The 21,063-nt window shown below is 33.0% G+C and overlaps 2 protein-coding genes across 2 annotated transcripts in view; one reads left to right on the top strand and one right to left on the bottom strand.

The window, feature by feature from the left end:
* Positions 1-21,063, top strand: part of LOC145303806 (furin-like protease kpc-1) — a 308,581-nt gene that overhangs the window by 21,811 nt on the left and 265,707 nt on the right. The window lies entirely within an intron of this gene.
* LOC145335392 (stomatin-4-like) overlaps positions 5,456-21,063 on the bottom strand; it is a 39,478-nt gene continuing 23,870 nt past the window's right edge. The window contains exons 12-14 of the mRNA XM_080181142.1: positions 18,215-18,282; positions 17,700-17,757; positions 5,456-5,614 (exon numbers count right to left, since the gene is read on the bottom strand). Coding sequence (XP_080037268.1) covers positions 5,522-5,614; positions 17,700-17,757; positions 18,215-18,282 — 219 coding nt within the window. The 3' untranslated portion in view covers positions 5,456-5,521. The remainder of the gene's footprint in view (positions 5,615-17,699; positions 17,758-18,214; positions 18,283-21,063) is intronic.

The following is a 21,063-nucleotide window of genomic DNA, read 5'->3' as shown; positions in this document are numbered from 1 at the left end:
TACAGGGTAATGATAAAAAATCCACAAAATAAACAGGAAAAAAAATCTACGAGGTATTACATAAGAGGTTCATTTTATTGAATTTAGACTAACCTACGAGAAAATATTTGATTTTTTAATTAGACTACAATGCCAGTTCTTAAAATGTCTGGAGTAAGTCTTTGTGATCCACCGTTTGACTACAAGCTGCTTTATAACTTAACTAAGGCATATTTTTCTTGTGGATTAGTCTTAAATTCACTAAAATCAGCCTGTTATGTATTACCTTGCAGATTTTTTTCTGTAAACTTTGCGGATTTTTATCACTATATCATTAAATGGTCAGTAGTTTGCTGCCAAATACTTTTTATTTTACTAAGCTAGCTCAAATATTAAGGGAGTAATAAGCGTTTAAAAAAAAAACAGTTTACGAGGAACACCCTGTAGATCCAAGGAAACTATTTAGCTTTTATTGAGGTCCCAATAGAAACTGTGTCAGAAAAAAAAATTGACAAGTTCGTCCTAGGAATCAATATTCCAAAAAACTGAAATGACTATAATCATGAAACATGTCATGTGAATATTATTGCAAATAGGTTTTTTAAAATCAACATGATTTACGGACTTTCTGGTCTACGCTACACTTTTTAAACTATTACCTGTTGCATAAAATAGGTCATGCCAAGATTGAAATCGTTGGGATAATCAAAAAATGTTTAAATTAAGGAAAATGGCTATCCGTTACGATTGTCGATTACAAATGTATATGTCTTTTTTTTATATTTCGAAGCACAGCTGGCATTTATAAACATACCAGGGCATTAATATGTGGCGTTTCAATGGCATAGCCATTGCTCCAAAAGTACAATAGAAATAAACGTTTAATAAAAGTCAGTTTGACTTTTGTAAAGCATTTGATACGAGTGATATTCTATATTTAACAAGGATGACAACATCCATAAAAGCAAAGCAATGAAACGGACGTACGGACGGACCGACCCTAATTATAGAAAAGCTTCGCTTTATAAAGGAACATAACTAGACTTGGATGCCCCTAGATGCAGAAGGGATAATTCTTTCTTCTTTCAGTTTTAGTGTTAAAAAGAAGAAAAAAGTGTAGGGGGGGGGGGAGTCTAGGGTAGATTTATCTTAAAAGGTTGGCGGTACTGTAATAGGGGTGTCAGCGTATCATCCCCTTTACGATACGGCGTGATTTCCCGACAGAGCACAATGGTTCTATCAAGAGAGGTACTTCAAGTGTTTAAGGATGGAAGATTTATTTGGAACTAACTGTGATAACACAAATACAGTATTTATATGCAAATTACAAGAGATAGATAGATAACTTGGGTAGAAGGGTAGAGGGGTGAAGATTAAGAGGGTGGTTGTCCATCCAGGTGAGGAGAAAAAGGGTAAGTCATCTGAGGGGGTGAACTGGTAGTCAAGACAGGCAGGCTGCTGGGGGCAGGCTGGTGTAGCCGGGAAAAAGGGTAGGCTTCAGTGCTGGGAGGGGGAAAGGGGAACCTTTACCCCTTCTTGCTGATAAGAGTTGTTAACCACTCGCTGCCCATACAGCATGACCGCTTACTAATCCGCCTATAGAATTGTCGTGAACAATAGGCCATTGTCTAAGGGTCTATTGTGAGCAGATAGATTCTTGATAAGGTATCTAAATTTAACTTGCAGCAAAACTTCTCTGGAAAGCGACGGTTTGTCCGTCTACCACAGTACCCTTCCAAAACTATCTCGGAAACTATACAAATTTTACCGCCGGCTTTCAATTATTTATCGTTAAATCCGAAAGTACCGGTACTGAAATAGTAAAATTAGTGCATAATTTAATAATGCTTCCTTGATTTTTTTAAATTAACCAGCCTTAAAGTACTTTAAATATACGTTTTAACTGTAATAAATCAATAGGTCGTCTTAAGAACATCTATAGTATTGATGTATGTACAGATAACTACCTCCCTTTATTTTTCAATAACCTTATAACACACTACACCATTGGTTAATTTTTAATGACCCAATCAAAATTCGGCACAAGGGCCGTGCGATGGGGAGATACAGTTATTTAAACCTTTCTCCCTTTAATGTTTTACTCTAATGTCTTAAGATTTCATTTTTAAGACCATCCATTACATGCGGACCGACCTTATTAGTAAAAAAACTTTGGTTTGGAATAAAAATCTTAATCTGTGAAAGTTTTATTTTATTTTCTGTTGTACAAATTAACACATGTCAAGAATTTTATATTTACAAAAAACTAAAATTTACTTTCATAATATTTATACAAAATTAAACATAACAATAAAGTTCTAAAAAAAAATTTCAATTTATGAACTTTTGTTAAAATCATTTCAATTAAAAAATCAATTTGTCTATAACTAACAATGATATTAAGCAATGAAAAATGTTAAAAAAAAGATTGGCCGCCAGGGAAAAGTTTTATAAAAAAATTAGTTGTCAAACAATACAGAAAAAAAATTGGGATTTTGCCCCATATTCGATTCTTTTCAGCTGGCTATAAAAAAATCAAACAGCATGCCATTGAATGAAATTCGTCATACAGAGTTTCTTAAAGAAACAAAATTATGATACAAAATGCCCAAAGTCAATGAAGAAATAAGATATTGATTATTATTTTTCTGTCAATGGTAAATGGGATAATTTTGTTTCTTTAAAAAACACAAGTGCAAGTGTTGAAAGAGATAATTCCATATATTGTTTTATGATTAACAAAATTATCTTTTCCGTTTTTATAAAACTTGACCCTGAACCTTAAAAAAAACTTTCCTTGCAAGCAAGAATATGATTTGATATGAAATGAAAATTATTACTAGCATTGACACTTAAATTAGAGTTTAGATTTCATATCAGGAAGGGATAGGACAATGGAAAAATATTTTTCAATCAAATTTTTTTCGTAATTTTTCGTAATTATTATTGATACAAATGTATTTAGTTTGCAGAATATCCTTATACTAGCGATTTTGTGCCATTCTAGGAGTTATTTTTATGAAAGGGGAGTGAGGATGTAGAAAATTACAGCCTAAAACTATCCTAGGACCTATGGGAAGTGCAACTAAAATGAAGAGTTTAACAGTTTTAGCAGTTTAAATAAAAAATGCCTGTCTTTGAGTAACTAAAGATCTCACAATCCAAATTCTCGAACGATATGGTTCTCCTTTACGGTAAAACTTCCTCTGGGGCATAGGAGGTCAACTCAACCATCCCTCCGTCCTCCAAACCATCAAAAAAAATTGTGTATATGAAATATTCTATCTTCAAATGCCCTATCCTTTTCCCTGATAATCTATTCAATGTCAATAAAACATTTAATTTTTTATCAACATGTCCTTCAAATATTTTTGTTTCACATTTTAATAAAATTATTAGTTTTCATTGACAAGGAAAAATCGTTGTCTTCCCTTAAAGTGCCTGTCGAGCTCTGAAACCCCCTGGCCTTATTTCAGTATAAAAGAGTGGGGAGATATTTCTGTGATCTACAAGGCAATGTAAGCGAAAACGCCAAAAGTTTAAGCATAATAACAAACTACTAATAAATTACTTAGGGGCGAAAAAGGTATTATAAAACAATAAAAAAAATAGGTTAACTGTTTTTTTAATCGGTTTAAATACTAGTTGTAACCCCTAAAATGTAACTATACATTTTAATTATGAGATGAACAAAATTTAGCGTGATGTTAAAAAAAGTTTCAATTGTACTACAAAATGTCTTTTTTCTACAATTCACTTTTTTTACAAATTTTTTTTAATGAATACGGACTCGATAAACGAAGACATCCATAAGAAGCGCAGCAATTCTTGATATTTTGATAAAGTAAACGGAAATATAGTAATTGTTATTTAGCGCATCGTAATACAGACAGCTTTCCACACATAGTAAAATTGAATATTAAAAGATTAATTCAAGTTTTGTTGGCCCAAAGTGGCCGATCTTATTTTATTATCCGCAGAAAATTGGTTATTATACGATACGACAGACGCTTTTTTCAGATGCTGTGAGTATTGGTGAAAAAAATGGGGACAAATTTTAAATTGATTTGACGGGGCTGATTATTTACGTCACAAGTGAGGGGAAAGAAAAGGGAAGGAGGAAAGAAACCCCCTAGAAAAGAGATGGGGGTATGACGTCACACGCCAAAACAATTTAAAATTTGTCCCCATTTTTTGCACCAATACTCACAGCATCTTTTTTTAGTATGGCTCAGAACCTGCAAATAATCTGGAAAGAACAAACAGACATTAGACAGACATACTTTAGTTATAAAGTAGCTTTGCTACGGATAATACTATTTTTTTCCACGCAAAAAAAAATTAAAAAGATGAGTTATTAACTGGTGAAATATAACGCGTTACTAAATCTAATTCTATACAATATGCACATTTTATTATTAAACAGTTGACTCAAGCAAAATATAGGCAGTTTTATAATACCAAAAATGTAATATCAAGGATCTTAAGTGATAAGACAATGGACAACAAATTAATGTATATCCCCAGGATGACTTCAACCAATCTAAATTTAATAAAAGTATCAACATTTTTGAGCTAAGGAATACGAAAACGTGGTTTAAAACTTTGGGTACCAGAGTAATTTTATGCACAATATAAGCTACTAATAATTTAGGATAAAGCTTTAATTGAGGAAAATCTTTGTTTTTTTTTAAGTTGGACGGATTATAGTGTTTGATTGACCATCTAGGGTAAGAAATCTATTTCTTTCATTTTATATTTTTAAAGGTTTTTAAAAGCGAAGCTTTTCTATAATTAGGGTCGGTCCGTCCGTCCGTCCGTACGTCCGTCCGTACGTCCGTCCGTCCGTCCGTACGTCCGTCCGTCCGAGATAGATAGCTTTTATTCGTTAATTTAGGCATGTTAGAATTATCCTATCGATTTCAAACTTTGCATGATGATTCCTGTAGTAGTTGGGTACGATTTAGAAAGCGTAGCAACTCTATAATCATTACCGGAATGTCCGTACGTCCATTTTTAACATGTTGATTTTTCTACTTTTTCAACAACAAATTTTCAAGTGTTTTAATTATCCGTTTGATCTGATTTTTTGTATATTGATTCCTGGGACAACAAAGAACAATAATATAAGCGAAGCAACTCTATAATCAAGTCCAAAAATGTAAGTATGTCTATAAACATTATCCTGTTTTTAAGCAGTTTTTCAAAAAATTTACCTACAATTTTGATTCGACATTTATACATTTATGTTCCGATTTTTCAGTTCAGATACTATACAAGTGTTAATGTCCGTTTGTCCTACCGTTTCAGTGCTTCGCTTTTATGGATGTTGTCATCCTTGTTTTTTAGAAAATTTAAGTTACAACAAAAACCATATTTGATACTTTTTTATCCCTAAAAAAGCATATATTTTGCTTAAGTCAACTTTGGATAATAATATTATAAATTAATCATATGCCAATGTCTTTGTGTGTTGTTTATTTTTGTTTCTCTCTTATATTGCCAGATGGCAGAGCTTCATGTTGCCAGAGTGATTCTCCCACTATTGCCTGTTGCCAGCCAAATGATTGAGGATAGATTTTGGAATGGGAAGTACGATTGTGTGGTTCTTCTCCGTTGATATATTGTTTAACACCTGAAAGTAAAGAAATACTTATTTATTGTTTTCCTCAAAGTGCTTATTTGAGCTCAGAAACCCCATATCTTATTAAAAGCGAAGCTTTTCTATAATTAGGGTCGGTCCGTACGTCCGTCCGAGATAGATAGCTTTTAATCGTTAATTTAGGCATGTTAGAATTGTCCTTTCGATTTTAAATTTTGCATGATGATTCCTGTAGTAGTTAGGTACGATTTAAAAACCGTAGCAACTCTATAATCATTACCAGAATGTATGTAAGTCCATTTTAAACATGTTGATTTTTCTACTTTTTTAACAACACATTTTATGTGATCTAATTATCCGTTTGATCTGATTTTTGGTATATTGATTCCTGGGACAACAAAGAACAAAAATATAAGCGAATCAACTCTATAATCAAGTCCTTAAAATGTAAGTATGTCCATAAACATTATCCTATATCAAGCAGTTTTCCAACAAATTTACTTAAATTTTGCTTCGACTCTTTCGATACTTTTATATTCTAATTATTCAGTTCAGACACTATACAAGTGTTAATGTCCGTTTGTCCTACCGTTTCAGTGCTTCGCTTTTATGGATGTTGTCATCCTTGTTTTTAAATACATCCTATTATATAGAGTAGTAAACGTTTTTTTGGCTGTCCCGAAGGATCCTTCTACGCTGAACCGATATTGTTCTTCTTTACAGTGAAGCTTCTTATAGGTCCTCGGAAGTTTTAAAACTAATTTTGGGAAGATGTCTTCCGATCACCCCCCTCTCCCCCCAAAATTAATTTTTTACTCTTTGGAAAATTAAATTTAAAAAAGGATGAGGTCGACTTTTTTTTCAATATTGAAAATTTGAGTTCCCCCCCCAACAGCGAACTATGAACTCTGGCCGCAGCGCTCGGCTCCCTAGCCTGCCTAGCCGCAGCGCTCGGCCCCCTTGCCTGCCTAGCCGCAGCGCTCGGCCCCCTTGCCTGCCTAGTCGCAGCGCTCGGCTCCCTAGCCTAAAACCTAACCTAACCTAAAATAGTTGTTCGTCGGTAGACGGGGGATGGGGGGGGGGGAGGGGGTACAAAATTGAAAAAAATTGAAGAAAAAAAAATTTCTTAGAGGATAACGCCGACTTTTCCTAGGGGCGTAGGCGCTAGTTAATAATAAAGGGGAGTTGAGTTTATTGTTAAGTAATTTAGGTCAGCTTTGGTTAGGTTAAAATAAGTAAAGTATACCCCCATAAAGTTAAGGAATTAAAGATAACACGCATATTAGAGCCACCATAGGAATGAGACAAACGACCCCCCTTCACCTCTTATCTAATTTTTTTTAGAAAAATTAGGGAAAAGGCTAAACAGTTTTTTGTTTCTAAAACTAATCTAATCCTAATCTAATAATAAAATCTGTTTATTATAATAATGAATAAACATATTAACATAAGCACACACAAAAAATAATGATATTGGCTTGCGTCCATATTTTGCACCCATTCATGTAATAGAGCAAATAAAATAGATTTGTAAGAAGGTATACTCATTCTATAGGTCCTTTTGGTGCATTATAGGTACCCATTCTATAGGTCCTTTTGGTGCATTGGTATGACCCTTATACAGGAACCTTAAGAGATAAGAAAATGGAGGATAATTTGTTATACACTGTTTTTTTATGATTTAAATTCATTGGTAGAAAAGTTTAAATACTTACAATATGAACCAACCAATCAATATCTAATCCCCAAAAGTCTAAAAAGCACTAAAAAAACTTTGGGTACCAGTATAATATTACTCTAAAGACATTTATATCTACTAATATCATCACAATATGTTAACATGTATATCTAACAAAAGACGTATGTACACTTTTACGCCAGGAGGGGAGGACACATTGGACTGTCATCATCCAAAGTTTTATAAACATGTTCTCTTATTCGTTTGTTAAAAACTTTGGATAATTTTATAAAATTTCAATTGATTGGTTCATAATATAAGTTTCCAATCTTTTCAACCAATAATTTATAACCTACTTTTTATAATTAAGAAAAGAAAAAGTTATAATTAGAAAAGAAAGGGTTTACAAAGGGCATAACCACATCTTAAAATTGTTTCTAAGCTTTGCAAGAGGATTCCTAGAAAAAGTAGAAAGAGGTAGTAACTCTCTAATCAATATTAGATATTAGATACACCTTATCTTTTTAAATTAATTTCCAGCAAAATTTAATGGCTGAATTAAACTTTTATCTTTATTCTTTAATAGGATAATTTTAATGCGAAAAATCACAATGCTATAAGCGTAAAATTAAAGTAATTTGTCATATTTATTTTCATTTTTTGTTTAACCTTCGAAGTACTTTTAGCTTTTTCTCAATATATATAAATGGAAAAAATGATGAATATTAAAAAAGCGTTTCAATTTCCGAGAAATCCAAGGAGGGAGGGGATGCAAACTGTCCATAATTAAAGTACCCAATGATTTATTAACACTATCCCATTCGCTGGCTTAACATTTTGGGCACATATTATCTTGGTTCAATCTATCAGCATACAAACTTTTCAACCAATATCTTTAATCTTCCAAAATTATAACTTTTTTTTAAAAGTTTACCAATTTATCTCAGTTGTCTTATCCCCTAAAATGCCTGCAGCAATCAGTCTCTGTGTCTCTAAAGTTAAGTGAAGTATATGGCCCAAATAAACGCCTCAATAACCTTTGTCACACTATTGTTGTAAAAAAAAAGTTTGCCTTTTTTCAGTTAGATACTCGAGTGAGTTCCTGAGTTATGGACAAGCTATTCTAATTCTGTAAGACCGAGGAAAGGGGTAAAAATCCCCATCCATACCTCACCCCCCCCCCCCTCCCATTCCAGAATATCAATAATTCAAACCTATACTATCACTCTATTTTTTTATGCTGTCCTTTGTAAATGTTTGTAAATAACTGAACAGAGCTTCAAGTTTTGTCCTCTATATTGCTTGGCCTCTCACTTCATTCGATGACAAGATGAAATCATATATTCATGGCAGAAGTGGAAAAAAAGGAAAAAATTTCCACACCAGGCCTAACTTTTTTCTTTTAAAGAATTAAAACATACTTATTTATAATTGATTATAGCATTTATTATATATTTTTAGTTTCTGCTAAGTTTTCTTTAATTATAGTTAGTTTACATACTTTTTTTTGATAAATTGTTGTGCGTTGTATTCGACGCATTGGAACAATCATTTTTGCAATTGCGTCCTTTTTGACCTTATAGGACTAATCATTTTAGGATTTTACTGTATAATCTCCTAGTTGCTTATAATCTGCTAGTTGCTTCGCCCCTAACCTTAAGGACGGGAGGGGGATGTTAGGAAAATAGCATAAAACCTTTCCAAGGTATTCATAAAGCTTCCCTGACAAGTAAAACCAGTTCAGACCCGCAATTTCTGTAAAACCCCCTCAAACCCCCTCTTTCAAGTACAGTTTTTTAAAAAAAGTTTTGAAAATTTTTTTTTGGGGGGTTTTATTTTCTAGGGGTGATTTCTCTTGGGATGGTGGTGGTACCCTCCTTCAAAATAGTTATAAACCTTACCTGGACCTAGTAGAAGCTACCATGTAACGGAGCACCATATAGGTTCAGTGGTTAGCAAGGTCCTTTGTTACACACACACAAAGACATACAATAACCTGTTTCTTTATTTTAAGGATATGAAAATAGTAGCGCAGATAATCTACAACTAGGGTCTGTCTGTACGTCCACCTGTCTGTATTTCCATAATTGCATCTAAATAAATAACAGCTACCTTACAACTAGTGAATGTATGTATGTCTGTCTATATATCCAAAATTACAGCCAATTAAAGACTGTAAATATGTTTATACTTCTGTATTTTTTATTGCCGCCTAGCTGTTGAGAGATTCATAAAAATAGCGCAGATACTCTACAGTTATGGTCTGTCTATACATTCATCCGTCTGTATATATATAATTGCATCCAAATAATTAACAACTACTCTACAACTAAGAAATGTATTTGTTAGGGATCTAAAGTAATAAGTCAATGGCCGATAAATTGATGTACTTACTCAAGGAAATTATGCCATAAAATCTTTCTGTAGATTACATTTAGTGGTTGAAACATTTGGACACTTAACTTAATAAACCAACCAATCAAAATACAATACAATTTCCCAAAGTTGGTTAGACAACAAATAAGAAAAAGTTATTATAAAACTTTAAGGATAACAAGGGCTGGAGGGGGGGGGGGTTGTCATGTATTGGGTTGTTCAATATAATTGTCGACAAAATCATATTTTTTTGTTAAAGCATTGTAATAATGGGAAAGGATATCTGTGTATTTGCTCAACTGAAATGCCTCTTTTTTTACTATGTAGCTTCTCATAGGTCCTAAGTAGGTTTATAACTATTTTTGGGGAGGTTACCTCCACTCTCCAAAGAGAAATCGCCCCTTAAAAAAGACCCCCCAATACAAGAAAAAATAGAATTAACTTAATGAAATTAATTCTTTTTAAGTCTAGAATAAAAAATAGGATGAATACAGTTGTTGAATTCAATGACCTCTCCCCCTCTCAAGTGCCCCTAAAGGCCTCTAGGGGCGTAGCCACTAGTACCAAATAATTATATTTTAAATTGTTTATACAGACAAATGGACGTACAGACAGACACTGATTGTAGAGTATCTGTGTTATTTATCTTTATAATAAAGTAACAGGATATACATTCTACATGTGTCTGTGTGTACTAAGGGATCTCACTGACCACTGAAACGATATGGTTCTCCTTTACATGGTAGCTTTTTATAGGACCTGGTAAGGTTTATAACTATTTTTGGGGAGAGTACCACAACCGCCCTAGGAGAAATACCCCTAGAAAATAATAAACCCCTCTCAAAATTTTTTTTTTACTTTTTCTTTAAAAAACTGTACTTGAAAGAGGGGGTTTGACTCCCCCCAACCCAAGGTTCCCTGGATGCCTCTAGAAGCATAGCCGCTGCTAGTATAGTGTTCCATACTATAAAGTAGTAAGGTTTTTTGTCTGAAGCTAAAGATTATAGAAATTGCGGGTCTGAATTGGTTTTACTTATCAGGAAAGCTTTATAAATATCTTGGGATGGTTTTATGCTATTTTTCTGACACTCCCCACCCGCCCTAGAGGTTAGGGGCGAAGCAACTAATAGATTATACAGCAAAAGCCTAAGATGATTGGTCCGATATAGTACAAAATAGACGCATAGGAAAAATGATTAGTCCGAATGCGTCGGATACAACGCAAAAAAAAACTTCTTTGGTATGCCACAAATCAAAAAATCTAAAAATACAAATGTCTTACAATCCCTTAAGGAAGCTGTGTTTAAAATTTCATGCGATTCTGACGACAGGGGGGAGCTTCGGTACTAATGGGTTAAGTGAAACAAGATATGTTTGCTCTATACCTGGTTAACCCTGCCAGGTTTGCTGGCATCCTTTTCCCATCAGTACGGGGATATTCAAAAACAACTTTAACATGTATATAATTACTCTTTTTAAAAAAATACCACACCCCCAACCATTAAGGGTTAAAAAATGTAAAACAATGATTATAGTTCGTTTACATTCTCAATGCATACTGATCTATTCATGTTGCTAGCTGCTTGTAAAAAAAAAGTTTGTCTTCAGGGAGCTGAAAGAAAGAAGAGTCATGATACATTTAAGGAATTACGAAAAAAGTAAGTTTTCTTCAAAAATCCTTCTTATAAACTATTGAGTTAACATTTTGGCGCTTAAATTATGATATGCAACGGTATAGTTTATCTCCATTACATGATTATGTCGACTTAAAAATTTTACATAACTCAATCATTTCTATTATTATTAACTTTATTTTGATTATTTGAATTTGATAGCACTAAAATTATAGAAGGGTTTGATAATTTCGAAGCAGATAATAGGGCCTAATAAGAAACGATGTCATGCAATACAAATGACTAATGATTGGTCAGTTTACATTTATATTGGCCAATGGTAAAATGTATACTAGCCTATAATTTGTCATTTGTATTGTATGAAGCATTTTTATTAGATACTATAAGCTGCTTCACAATTTCTCTAAAATATGAAATTCACAACCCTTTAAGAAAACCCTATGCACGCCACTGACTAAATTTGTTACAATAACTATCTATTGAGCTCTGAAAAAAAGGCAATGAAACTAATAAGTAGAACGGGGGGGGGGGGGCAATACAAATAAATTGGTCTATGCCAACTTTTGCAATCCTTTCAATAAAACAAGGACGAACTCAACGTTTCAGTTTCGTCTCCAAAAAAAACTTGCTAATCCAAAGTTTTATTTGCCCGACAAGATCTTTCTAACCGTTAAACTCATTTAGTTTTACATGATAGGACATAGGGAAAATCGACCCCAACCCTCCATTTTTCATTTAAGTTTTTATTATTATTTTTTATTGAAATTGGGGGAGTTTTTTCTAGGGACGATTTCTATTGGGAAGGAGTTGTTACCCTGATCCCCCAAAATATTTTAGGATCTATGAGAAGCTACCCTGTCAAGGAGAACCATATCGTTTCAGCGGTTATCGAGATCATTTGGTAGAGACAAACAGACAGACAGATCCTGTTACTTTTTTATAAGGATTAAAGTTTTGAAGATGGTTGAAGGCTATTTGTCTGCCTCCTTATCGATAGATTAAAGAACCCCAAGATACTAGGGACGAAGTCGTATTAAGTGTTGATGTAGAAATGAAAAGAATAGAAGAAATTATACGGAAGAATATTATTGGAAAGTAACAGGATGATCTATCACATCCCCTTGAATTTCATGACATCAAACCATTTAGAATAGATAAAGAAAGTCAAGACTCTAGATCCCTAATCATTTAATTGGGCCGTTAGGAATACAGAGGAGGAACAATCTGACCAAATATTTATTAAAATGAGGTATATAATAAATTTCTCAGAAGAAAGCTTTGGTTGGTAAAATTATATCAATCAAAACGTTCCTCTCTTGGATAGATAGATTGTTTTGTTTCAAACATAAGCATAAACATAATATTCACAAATATTCAAATAAATGTACGCTTATTTGGTACTGGATTGGCCGTTGCAAAGGCTGAAAGTGACAAATTAGAACAAACATGTTCAAATTAATTTTACAAGGTTGAATCGTATAAGGAGAATTTGAACAAAAAGCTTCGATGGTTAGAAATTCCTTTTTAAGATGCACGGATTTTTTATTCTGGTTGACCCTGTAAAGTGATTGGGTACATGGATCTAAAGGGATAAGACAATAGCCGAAAAACTTATGTACTTCCCCAATGAGAAAACACAAAATTACCCCTTTTGTAGTTTACAATTAGTGGTTAAAACGTTTGGACACTCACCAAATGAACCAACCCATCAAATTCAATAAAAGTCTGCAAGATTGATAAGTCACCAAAAAAGAAATATTATCACATCACTTTGCGGAACTAATAACGGCCCAATGTCTTCTCCCTACCTGACAGGGTACTATTGATATAGCCATAGAAAAATTGTAAGTGTCTTTGCGAACATGATTAAACTTCTAGTAAAGGGCGAAGTTAGGCTTAAATAATAATGGAAAGATTTTAGATAGGGGGAGGGGAGTTGAATAAAATATGGGGAGAGGGGTAGAAATAAAAGGGATGTTATACAAAATAACCAAAAATATTAGTTTGAGTTTCTTTGCTCTATTAATATTCTTCATTTAAGTTGACCATTTTCTAATGCCACATTTGAACATAATTAATTTAATTTAAGGCATATCAAAAATATGTCGGAACATACTAATTTTATTTAATTCTAAAAAAAAAACAGAAATCATATAAAGGAATAATACAATGGCCGATAAATTGATGTACGTCACCAATGATGATAAACAAAATTACTCCTTATGTTGCGTAAAATTAGTGGTTGAACCGTTTGAACACTCAACTTAATAAACCAACCATTCAAAATTTACTAAAGTCCAAAAAGTTGTTAAGCCAATGAACAAGAAAACGTTATTATAAAACTTTGGGGACTAGTGTTGTGTAATAAACAGCTCATTGTCCCCTCTCACTCTGGCTTTTTGTTGACTTTGTTAGAATTAGACAGTTTTGTGGGATCATATTGCATAGAAGGCTTGCCAAAACTCATGTTAATACAGACAAGATAAAGATTCATATCCTGATGCTTATATAAGGTGTGTCTCCATTTCCGCATGTAATCATTGGCGCTTTTACATAAAGTACAGTGTTCAACACTCATAACCCCCTATTTATGCTTAATTTTAAAATTAATTAAATTATTGGGGAAAGGTTTGGAGTATTTGTTTGTTTGTTTATTACTTTAGGTCAGGTTAGGTTAGGTTATATCAAGTACTGCGTAGCCCTGGAAGTTTATGGCACTACTTGTATAGGCATCATACGGTTAGTGGGTTATCAGAGCTCAACGGGTACTTTATGTGAAAGCACCCATCATAATTAAAAAGTATTTTATATGACACAATATCAGTTTATAAAAAAAGGTGGTGTTTACTGAAAATAGTTAATTAAATAAATTATGGGAAGCGGTAGTTTGTAATTATGTGCGGTTTTGCAGATTTTCTAATGTACTACATGTGGGGAAGTGAGGTAACATCCTTATACAACTTTTAATAATCTCATACATACACAATATGACGTCAATAACAGGGTAGGGGAACATTTGACTGTAAATCACACTGGTACCTGAAGTTTATCTTTTACGCTGGCTTAAAAACTTGGGTATTCAATTGAATTGTGATTGGTTGGTTGCTTCCAAACTAATAGTCTTCAAACATTTAACAGATAATTTTAATCTACACAAGGGTTACTTGTATTAATTATCATTGGGGAGTTTTCTTCTATTGTCTTATCCCATAAGATAATAATGGCACAACTACTATGTTATGGTATACAAAAAGTATTCTATAAAATAGGTTTATTTAGTTAAGATCTTGTTTTAAGGCAGCTTTACATAAATCCAGAATTTATTTTATATTTTATTTTCAAATCAAAATTATTTTAGTTGGTGTTAAGCTATTTTGATAGTACCTCCTTTCCACTAAAGTTAATTATTAATCATTTAAAATTAATTTTGTAACCTCATTTCAAAGTAACAAGCTGTCTACTGTCTATTTGTGTGTAGCAAATGATCTTGCAAATTGCAGATCTCTTTGCAGTAAAGCATATTATAGGCTAAGGAAGGTTTATAGCTATAATCTATATAGGAGAGGTTAGCTTCGCCCTCGAAAGTGTTATCGCCCCTAAATAAAAACCTTCATCAAGTGCCACTAGAGGTCTCTAGGCAGATTGCATTGATAGTATTATAATTAACTAAGTAGAAATACTTTTTCATGTTTTAGGTTTTTTTAATTTAAAGAAAATAAATCTGAATCCAAGGTTGTTGAACAAGACAAGGTTTTTTTCTTTAAAAATTTACAAACTTTAGAGTAATAAGTAATTAAATTACTTTAAATGTTTTACCCAGCTTATAGCAATAACGAAATTAATTAAAGAAAAAAAATCACGAAACCTATACGTGGTTTTCAGCTGTCGTTGGGGGGCAACATATCGTAAAAATGACGACCTCTCCATTTGCCCCCCAAATATTATTTAAGATTTGTTTCACCTGTTGGTTATACCTTAAACCTGTGTTTTACCATTTAATTACTTCAGAAATACATCTTATAATATTGACATTTACTTGATGCTTAATATATTACTTTCAAGGATCTTAAGGGATAAGACAATGGACGATAAATTGATCAACATTCCTAATGGTAATAAACAAATTATCTTTTCAGTAAGTTAAAATTATTGGTTAAAATGTTTGGACACTAGCAACCAAACTACAATTCAAAAAATGTTCCCAAAGTATTTGAAACAACATATAAGTTACATGGTTGTAAAACTTTGGGTACCACTTTAATTTAATTCTATGTCCTCCCTGATTACTTTAGAAGATAGATCTCACAATTTTCAGATGTTGTATCAAAAACGTTAAAAATTAAATGTTGATTATTTTCAAATATCAGTGGATGCTGTGAGTATTGGTGCAAAAAATGGGGACATGACTCCAGTGACGTCATATTTTTCTTTCCCGAAAAAGGGAAGGGGGGAAGAAAAAAAGAGATGGGAGAAAGTGGGGTTTTCCCCATCTCTTTTGAAGAGATTTTCTTCCCCCCTTCCCTTTTTCGGGAAAGAAAAATATGACGTCACTGGAATCATATCCCCATTTTTTGCACCAATACTCACAGCATCATATCAGTGTGTCTGTACCACAATACAGACATGTTTCTCCTCTACATTGAAGCCTCTTTGGGGGAAGGTTATAGCGATTTTTGTGGAGGATACCTTTACCGTCAAAAAAGAAATTCCCCCAAAACTGTTTTTTTGTTGTCAAAACTAAATTAAAATGTACCCCTATACATCATGTGCACCTAGAGGCCTCTACTGAAATAGCCGTTATTGTTTTTTTTTAAATTAATATATAAATTAAATTGCCAAGATTATGGCTGTTTTGAAGGAGCACTTTTTGTGGATAAATATCCGAATGTTTAGAGGAAATTGGTCGGTTAATTACCCGGAAATAAGCTTTTTAAACCAGGCTCACAAAATACATTCTTGTCAGAGAGAGAGGGGACAATGGGCTGTTTATGACGATAGTCCCTAAAGTTTTATAATAACGTTTGCTTGTTCGTTGGGTTACTTTGGGGACTTTTGTAAATTTTTATTGGTTGGTTTATTAAGTTGAGTGTTCAAACGTTTCAACTACTAATTTTAGGCTACAGATGCGAATTTTGTCTGTAATCATTGGGGAAGTACATAAATTTATTGGCCACTGTCTTATCCCAGGTAATTGAAATTAATAACTGAAAAATTTGAACACGACAAGTTTGACCAAACCTATCAAAAAAATGGATGGAAATGTAATTTTTTTCTTGGGAGATTACTTTGAATCGTTGTTTAAACCTGCCCAAAATATAAATGAACCTTCCTGTATACAAACTGACATCCTGTTACTTTTCTATAAGTATGATAAGCATTCCAGGACTAAGGCATAACCAACAAGCGAAATAAATCTAAAATGATTTTTGGGGGCAGATAAAATGCTCATTAATTTCATTATTTATTGTCCTCCCAAAGAAAGCTGAAAATCACGTATAGGTTTCGTGATTTTTTTTTGAATAAATTTCGCTGTAAGCATTACCTTTAATCCTGAAAGTTAGAGAGAGAAAGGAATACATCATCGGCTTAAATTCTAACTCAATAGTGTGTAATATCAACCCTCCTGCGCACATTAAACCTAGAAGCTTATGTTGACACTAAATTTTCATTCTTCAGTCAACAGTATGGCTCTAGCAAAAGTGATCACGTTTGGTATATTTAAAAGCTTATATGCTTTCATTGGCGTGCAATGGGTTTAGTCAGAGGGTTGTGAAACCTTAAGTTAGTGAAAACAGGAAGGTAGGCCTTTTTAATTTCTATAATAACTTTACACCCCCCTAAAACCGTTTATGTTTGCTTGCTATTTTCATTATATTCTTATCAAATTAAGCATTAATAAGAGAAACCTATATCAACAATGTAATAATGGCTTTTATCCTATGTTGATATAATTACAGCACTGGGGTTTTATAGGAATTCTAACTAAATTATGTAACACCAACCTCCCCCTTGTTCATATTCATTTCATCATGTCTTGAGAATTAATGCTTAAAAACTATATTTGGGTTTCATGAAATTTTTTTTACATTTTTAAACACAAGCGCCATCCCCCTTTTTATCTAGGGCTATGGATTCTGAGAAAGATAGCCTAAAACTACCCTGGGACCTATCAAAAATTTAATCTGTTCGGTGGTTAGCGAGATCTTAATAGTCAAATACAAAAAAAAACATACATATTAATGATTAGTAAAGGAAAAGATTAATAAGACTTGTTCTTGTAACCATTATAATAAATTTTTACATTTGATAATAAGAACAGAGGAAATTCCGTAGCAGTTAGAACATCAAACAAAATACAAGGGAAAAGCCTTCGCGCATTCAATGACAGAAAATATAATCCAAAAAGTTCTGGAGGAATTTAAAAACATACCTGTAGGTATTTGAGAAGGAGAGAGGTTGGACAATTCTCCATTTCGTCGGCTGCAGCTCTAAATTACAAAAAATGGGAATAATACATAAAAATGTTAAAAACCAAGTCCTGTTTACGGTAAAAGGTCTTTTTTGACAAAGTTTAATTTGTGTAGTTTAGACTTGAACAAAGCGTTTGATATGCTACATGTAGTATCATGGAAAAATAAGGAAGTAGCGGATTTCGTCGTATTTTCACAGTAGATTTTGATAGGTAATTTTAGGTTAGGTTAAGTAAATGTTTATGATTGCCCCGCAGGGTTAGAGCCCCCCCCCCCGCAGTGGCTGTAAATAGAAGAAAACCTAATGTGAAAATATGACAAAACCCTCTGCTTTCTTTTCAAACTTTTGGGCTGTTTTAATAAATACATTATTTATACAATTGTCTAAAACACAATGTTGCTGTATAATTTCTTGTTTATAGATAGATATCTACTTTTATTTGCATAAATAGACTTTAACTCCAAAAAAATTTACCTAATTTTTTCAAGGCACCTTCCCTCTCCTTGCTGCATGATCATCAGACCATTCGCATTACGGAAGGCCTAAACAAATTAAAAATGAATAAAATATGAATGAAATAAAAATTTTGTCAAAAAACTGAAAATGAAATGCTTTAAATTGTATAGAATTAACATGGAATTGAAGGCATAAGACAATGGCGGTAACTTTATATACATTCCCGATGATGATTATCAAATCGTTTAAAAAACTTATAGTTGGAGATTAAGCAATCAAATTCAATGGAAAAATTTTTGCTACCGAATAAGATAACGTGGCTGTAAAACTATGGGTACCAGTGTAATTTACAGTTCAATGTCCCCTCCATCCCCTCCAACTATGTACATTTATAAAAATAAATTAAGAGTTCATCTTAAGACGAATTCTATAAACTTGTGTATACTAATGAATGATTTTAAAATTCCATTTCCATTTACCTTCTCAATTGGCTGGCACTTGGATCAGACAAGTGGATATAAAATATGTGGATATTGTGACTGATACCCGCATAACCTGCTGAAGTCTTTCTTTCAACCTGGCTAATATAATGATATCCCCCATCACCTCGTTTTAATACTTTTTCCCCTTCACCTTCCCTGATCAGTGATCATGGAGGAACGTATTGACCAATAACTTAAGAATTTATTACCAACCTAAATTGACGACAAAATTCCCCTGTTTCAATATCCACTTATTATATATCCATTATCAGACAAGTGTAGGTTCTCATCAAGGATTTGATAATAAAGGATGGAAAATTAAAGAAAATTTGGAAAATGTTCCTAGGATTGATATTTTCAACATCAAAAACTAAGAACTTTAAAGGCTGCTGGCGACCAAACAGCTAAACTTTCACTTTTTATTTATTGTAACTGGCCAAAAAAGGCCTATAAATGATTTGGAATAGCCTATACATAATAATGAACACAAACTTATAACGTATTTAAGGTTTAATGGTTATTGTTTTAAAATAATTTTTGTTTTCAAAAGGTTGTTAAATTGTGAGCTTTTTGGTTAAAGTACGTATTTTAAAGCTTTTTGCGTCTATTTAATTAGACACAAGAATCTTTATGATCAAAATCGTTTTACTATGTGTAACCCAACCACTGCTTATATCCCCCCTCCAAATTATAATAATGTCCATTAACCCATCCATCAAAGTTTGCATCTTGTTCAACCTTTTAACCTATTATCTTTGATTCCAAAGACAGCAACAATCAACATAGAACATTGTGACTTCTATAATTATCAAATACTAAAATTTTACACAACAATATTAGCTTTATTTAAATTAGGGATGGGAATCCGTCAAATTTTTGGGCCGGATTCGGATTCCGGATTCTGAAGGAATCCGTCAAAAAAAGTGACGGATTCTTGCGGATTCCGGATTCTTATTTTTGGCGGATTCCGGATTCGGATTCCGGATTCTAGCAGTATTTTAAAAGGCTGTCCGTCACAGAGGGATAGCTTTTTTCGTTAATTTATCACTATGATACTTGGTTGAAGCCTTGATTTGTTTAAAGTGTTGACTTCCAGCATAACTAAAACATTTACATCACATTAGTAATAATTAAAATTTGTTATGTATAAAATTTTTTTTGATCTTTGCCTTCAAACAGAGGGAGTTATAAGAAAAAAGACGGTAATTTTAGCCTACCAATTTAGAATCCGGAATCCGCTATAAAAAAACGGATTCCGGATCCGGATTCGGATTCCAAAATTGGCCGAAAATTGGGCGGATTCCGGATTCGGATTCCGGATCCGGATTCCCATCACTAATTTAAATTGATATAATAGTGTAATTGTATTGGAAAAATAATTATTCTAGAACCCAGATGAGATTTCTAGGTGTGTATTTCTTACCGCATGAATACAATTATTTTCGCATATTATTACAATTTTACAAACTACCTTTCCCTTTTTCTTTTACTATTAACCAAAACTCTCGAAGAATCTATTACGTCCTTTTGTAAAAAAATGGCATACACCCAAAATGTATTTCATCTGATTTTCACTGTTTTTTTTGTTTTTCGGCCTTTTTTTGTGTGAAATTTTTTTTTATCCAGTCATTTGTTGGGATTGGTTAAGCAGGATACATGGCAGATTCCTTTTAATTTGTATTTTTGGAAGGAATCCTAGGATACATCTTACAAACATAATTTATAGATATTACACATTTTTCAACAAGAAATAGATCAGCAGGATGGAGCGTGGCTAACATATAGTTTGGGTTTGGCATCTACAATTACAGCATGTGAAATTTTTTGCACACCATTATTGTGGAATAAGTGTGATAGACACACTATTTTGTATCTAGCTTAAGTGTGTTTACCACGTCAACACTATGTGGAAGTGTAGCCACACCATGTCAACACTATGTGGAAGTGTAGCCACACCATGCTAACACTATGTGGAAGTGTAGCGACACCATAATGGTAGAATAAGTGTGAGAGACACACTATTATGTACTTAGCTCAAGTGTGTTTACCATGTTAACACTATTTGGAAGTGTATCCACACCATAATTGTGGAATAAGTGTGAGAGACACACTGTTATATATTTAGCTCAATTGTGTTTACCATGTCAACACTATGTGGCAGTGTAGCCACACCATAATTGTGGAATAAATGTGAGAGACACACTATTATGTACTTAGCTCAAGTGTGTTTACCATGTTAACACTATTTGGAAGTGTATCCACACCATAATTGTGGAATAAGTGTGAGAGACACACTGTTATATATTTAGCTCAATTGTGTTTACCATGTCAACACTATGTGGCAGTGTAGCCACACCATAATTGTGGAATAAATGTGAGAGACAC

This window comes from Acartia tonsa, chromosome 13, assembly GCF_053477335.1.
Source record: "Acartia tonsa isolate MP-2025a chromosome 13, ASM5347733v1, whole genome shotgun sequence".
Classification (NCBI taxonomy): domain Eukaryota; kingdom Metazoa; phylum Arthropoda; class Copepoda; order Calanoida; family Acartiidae; genus Acartia; species Acartia tonsa.
Note: the sequence above shows the minus strand (reverse complement) of the source record. Positions and strands in the feature narration are given on the sequence as shown.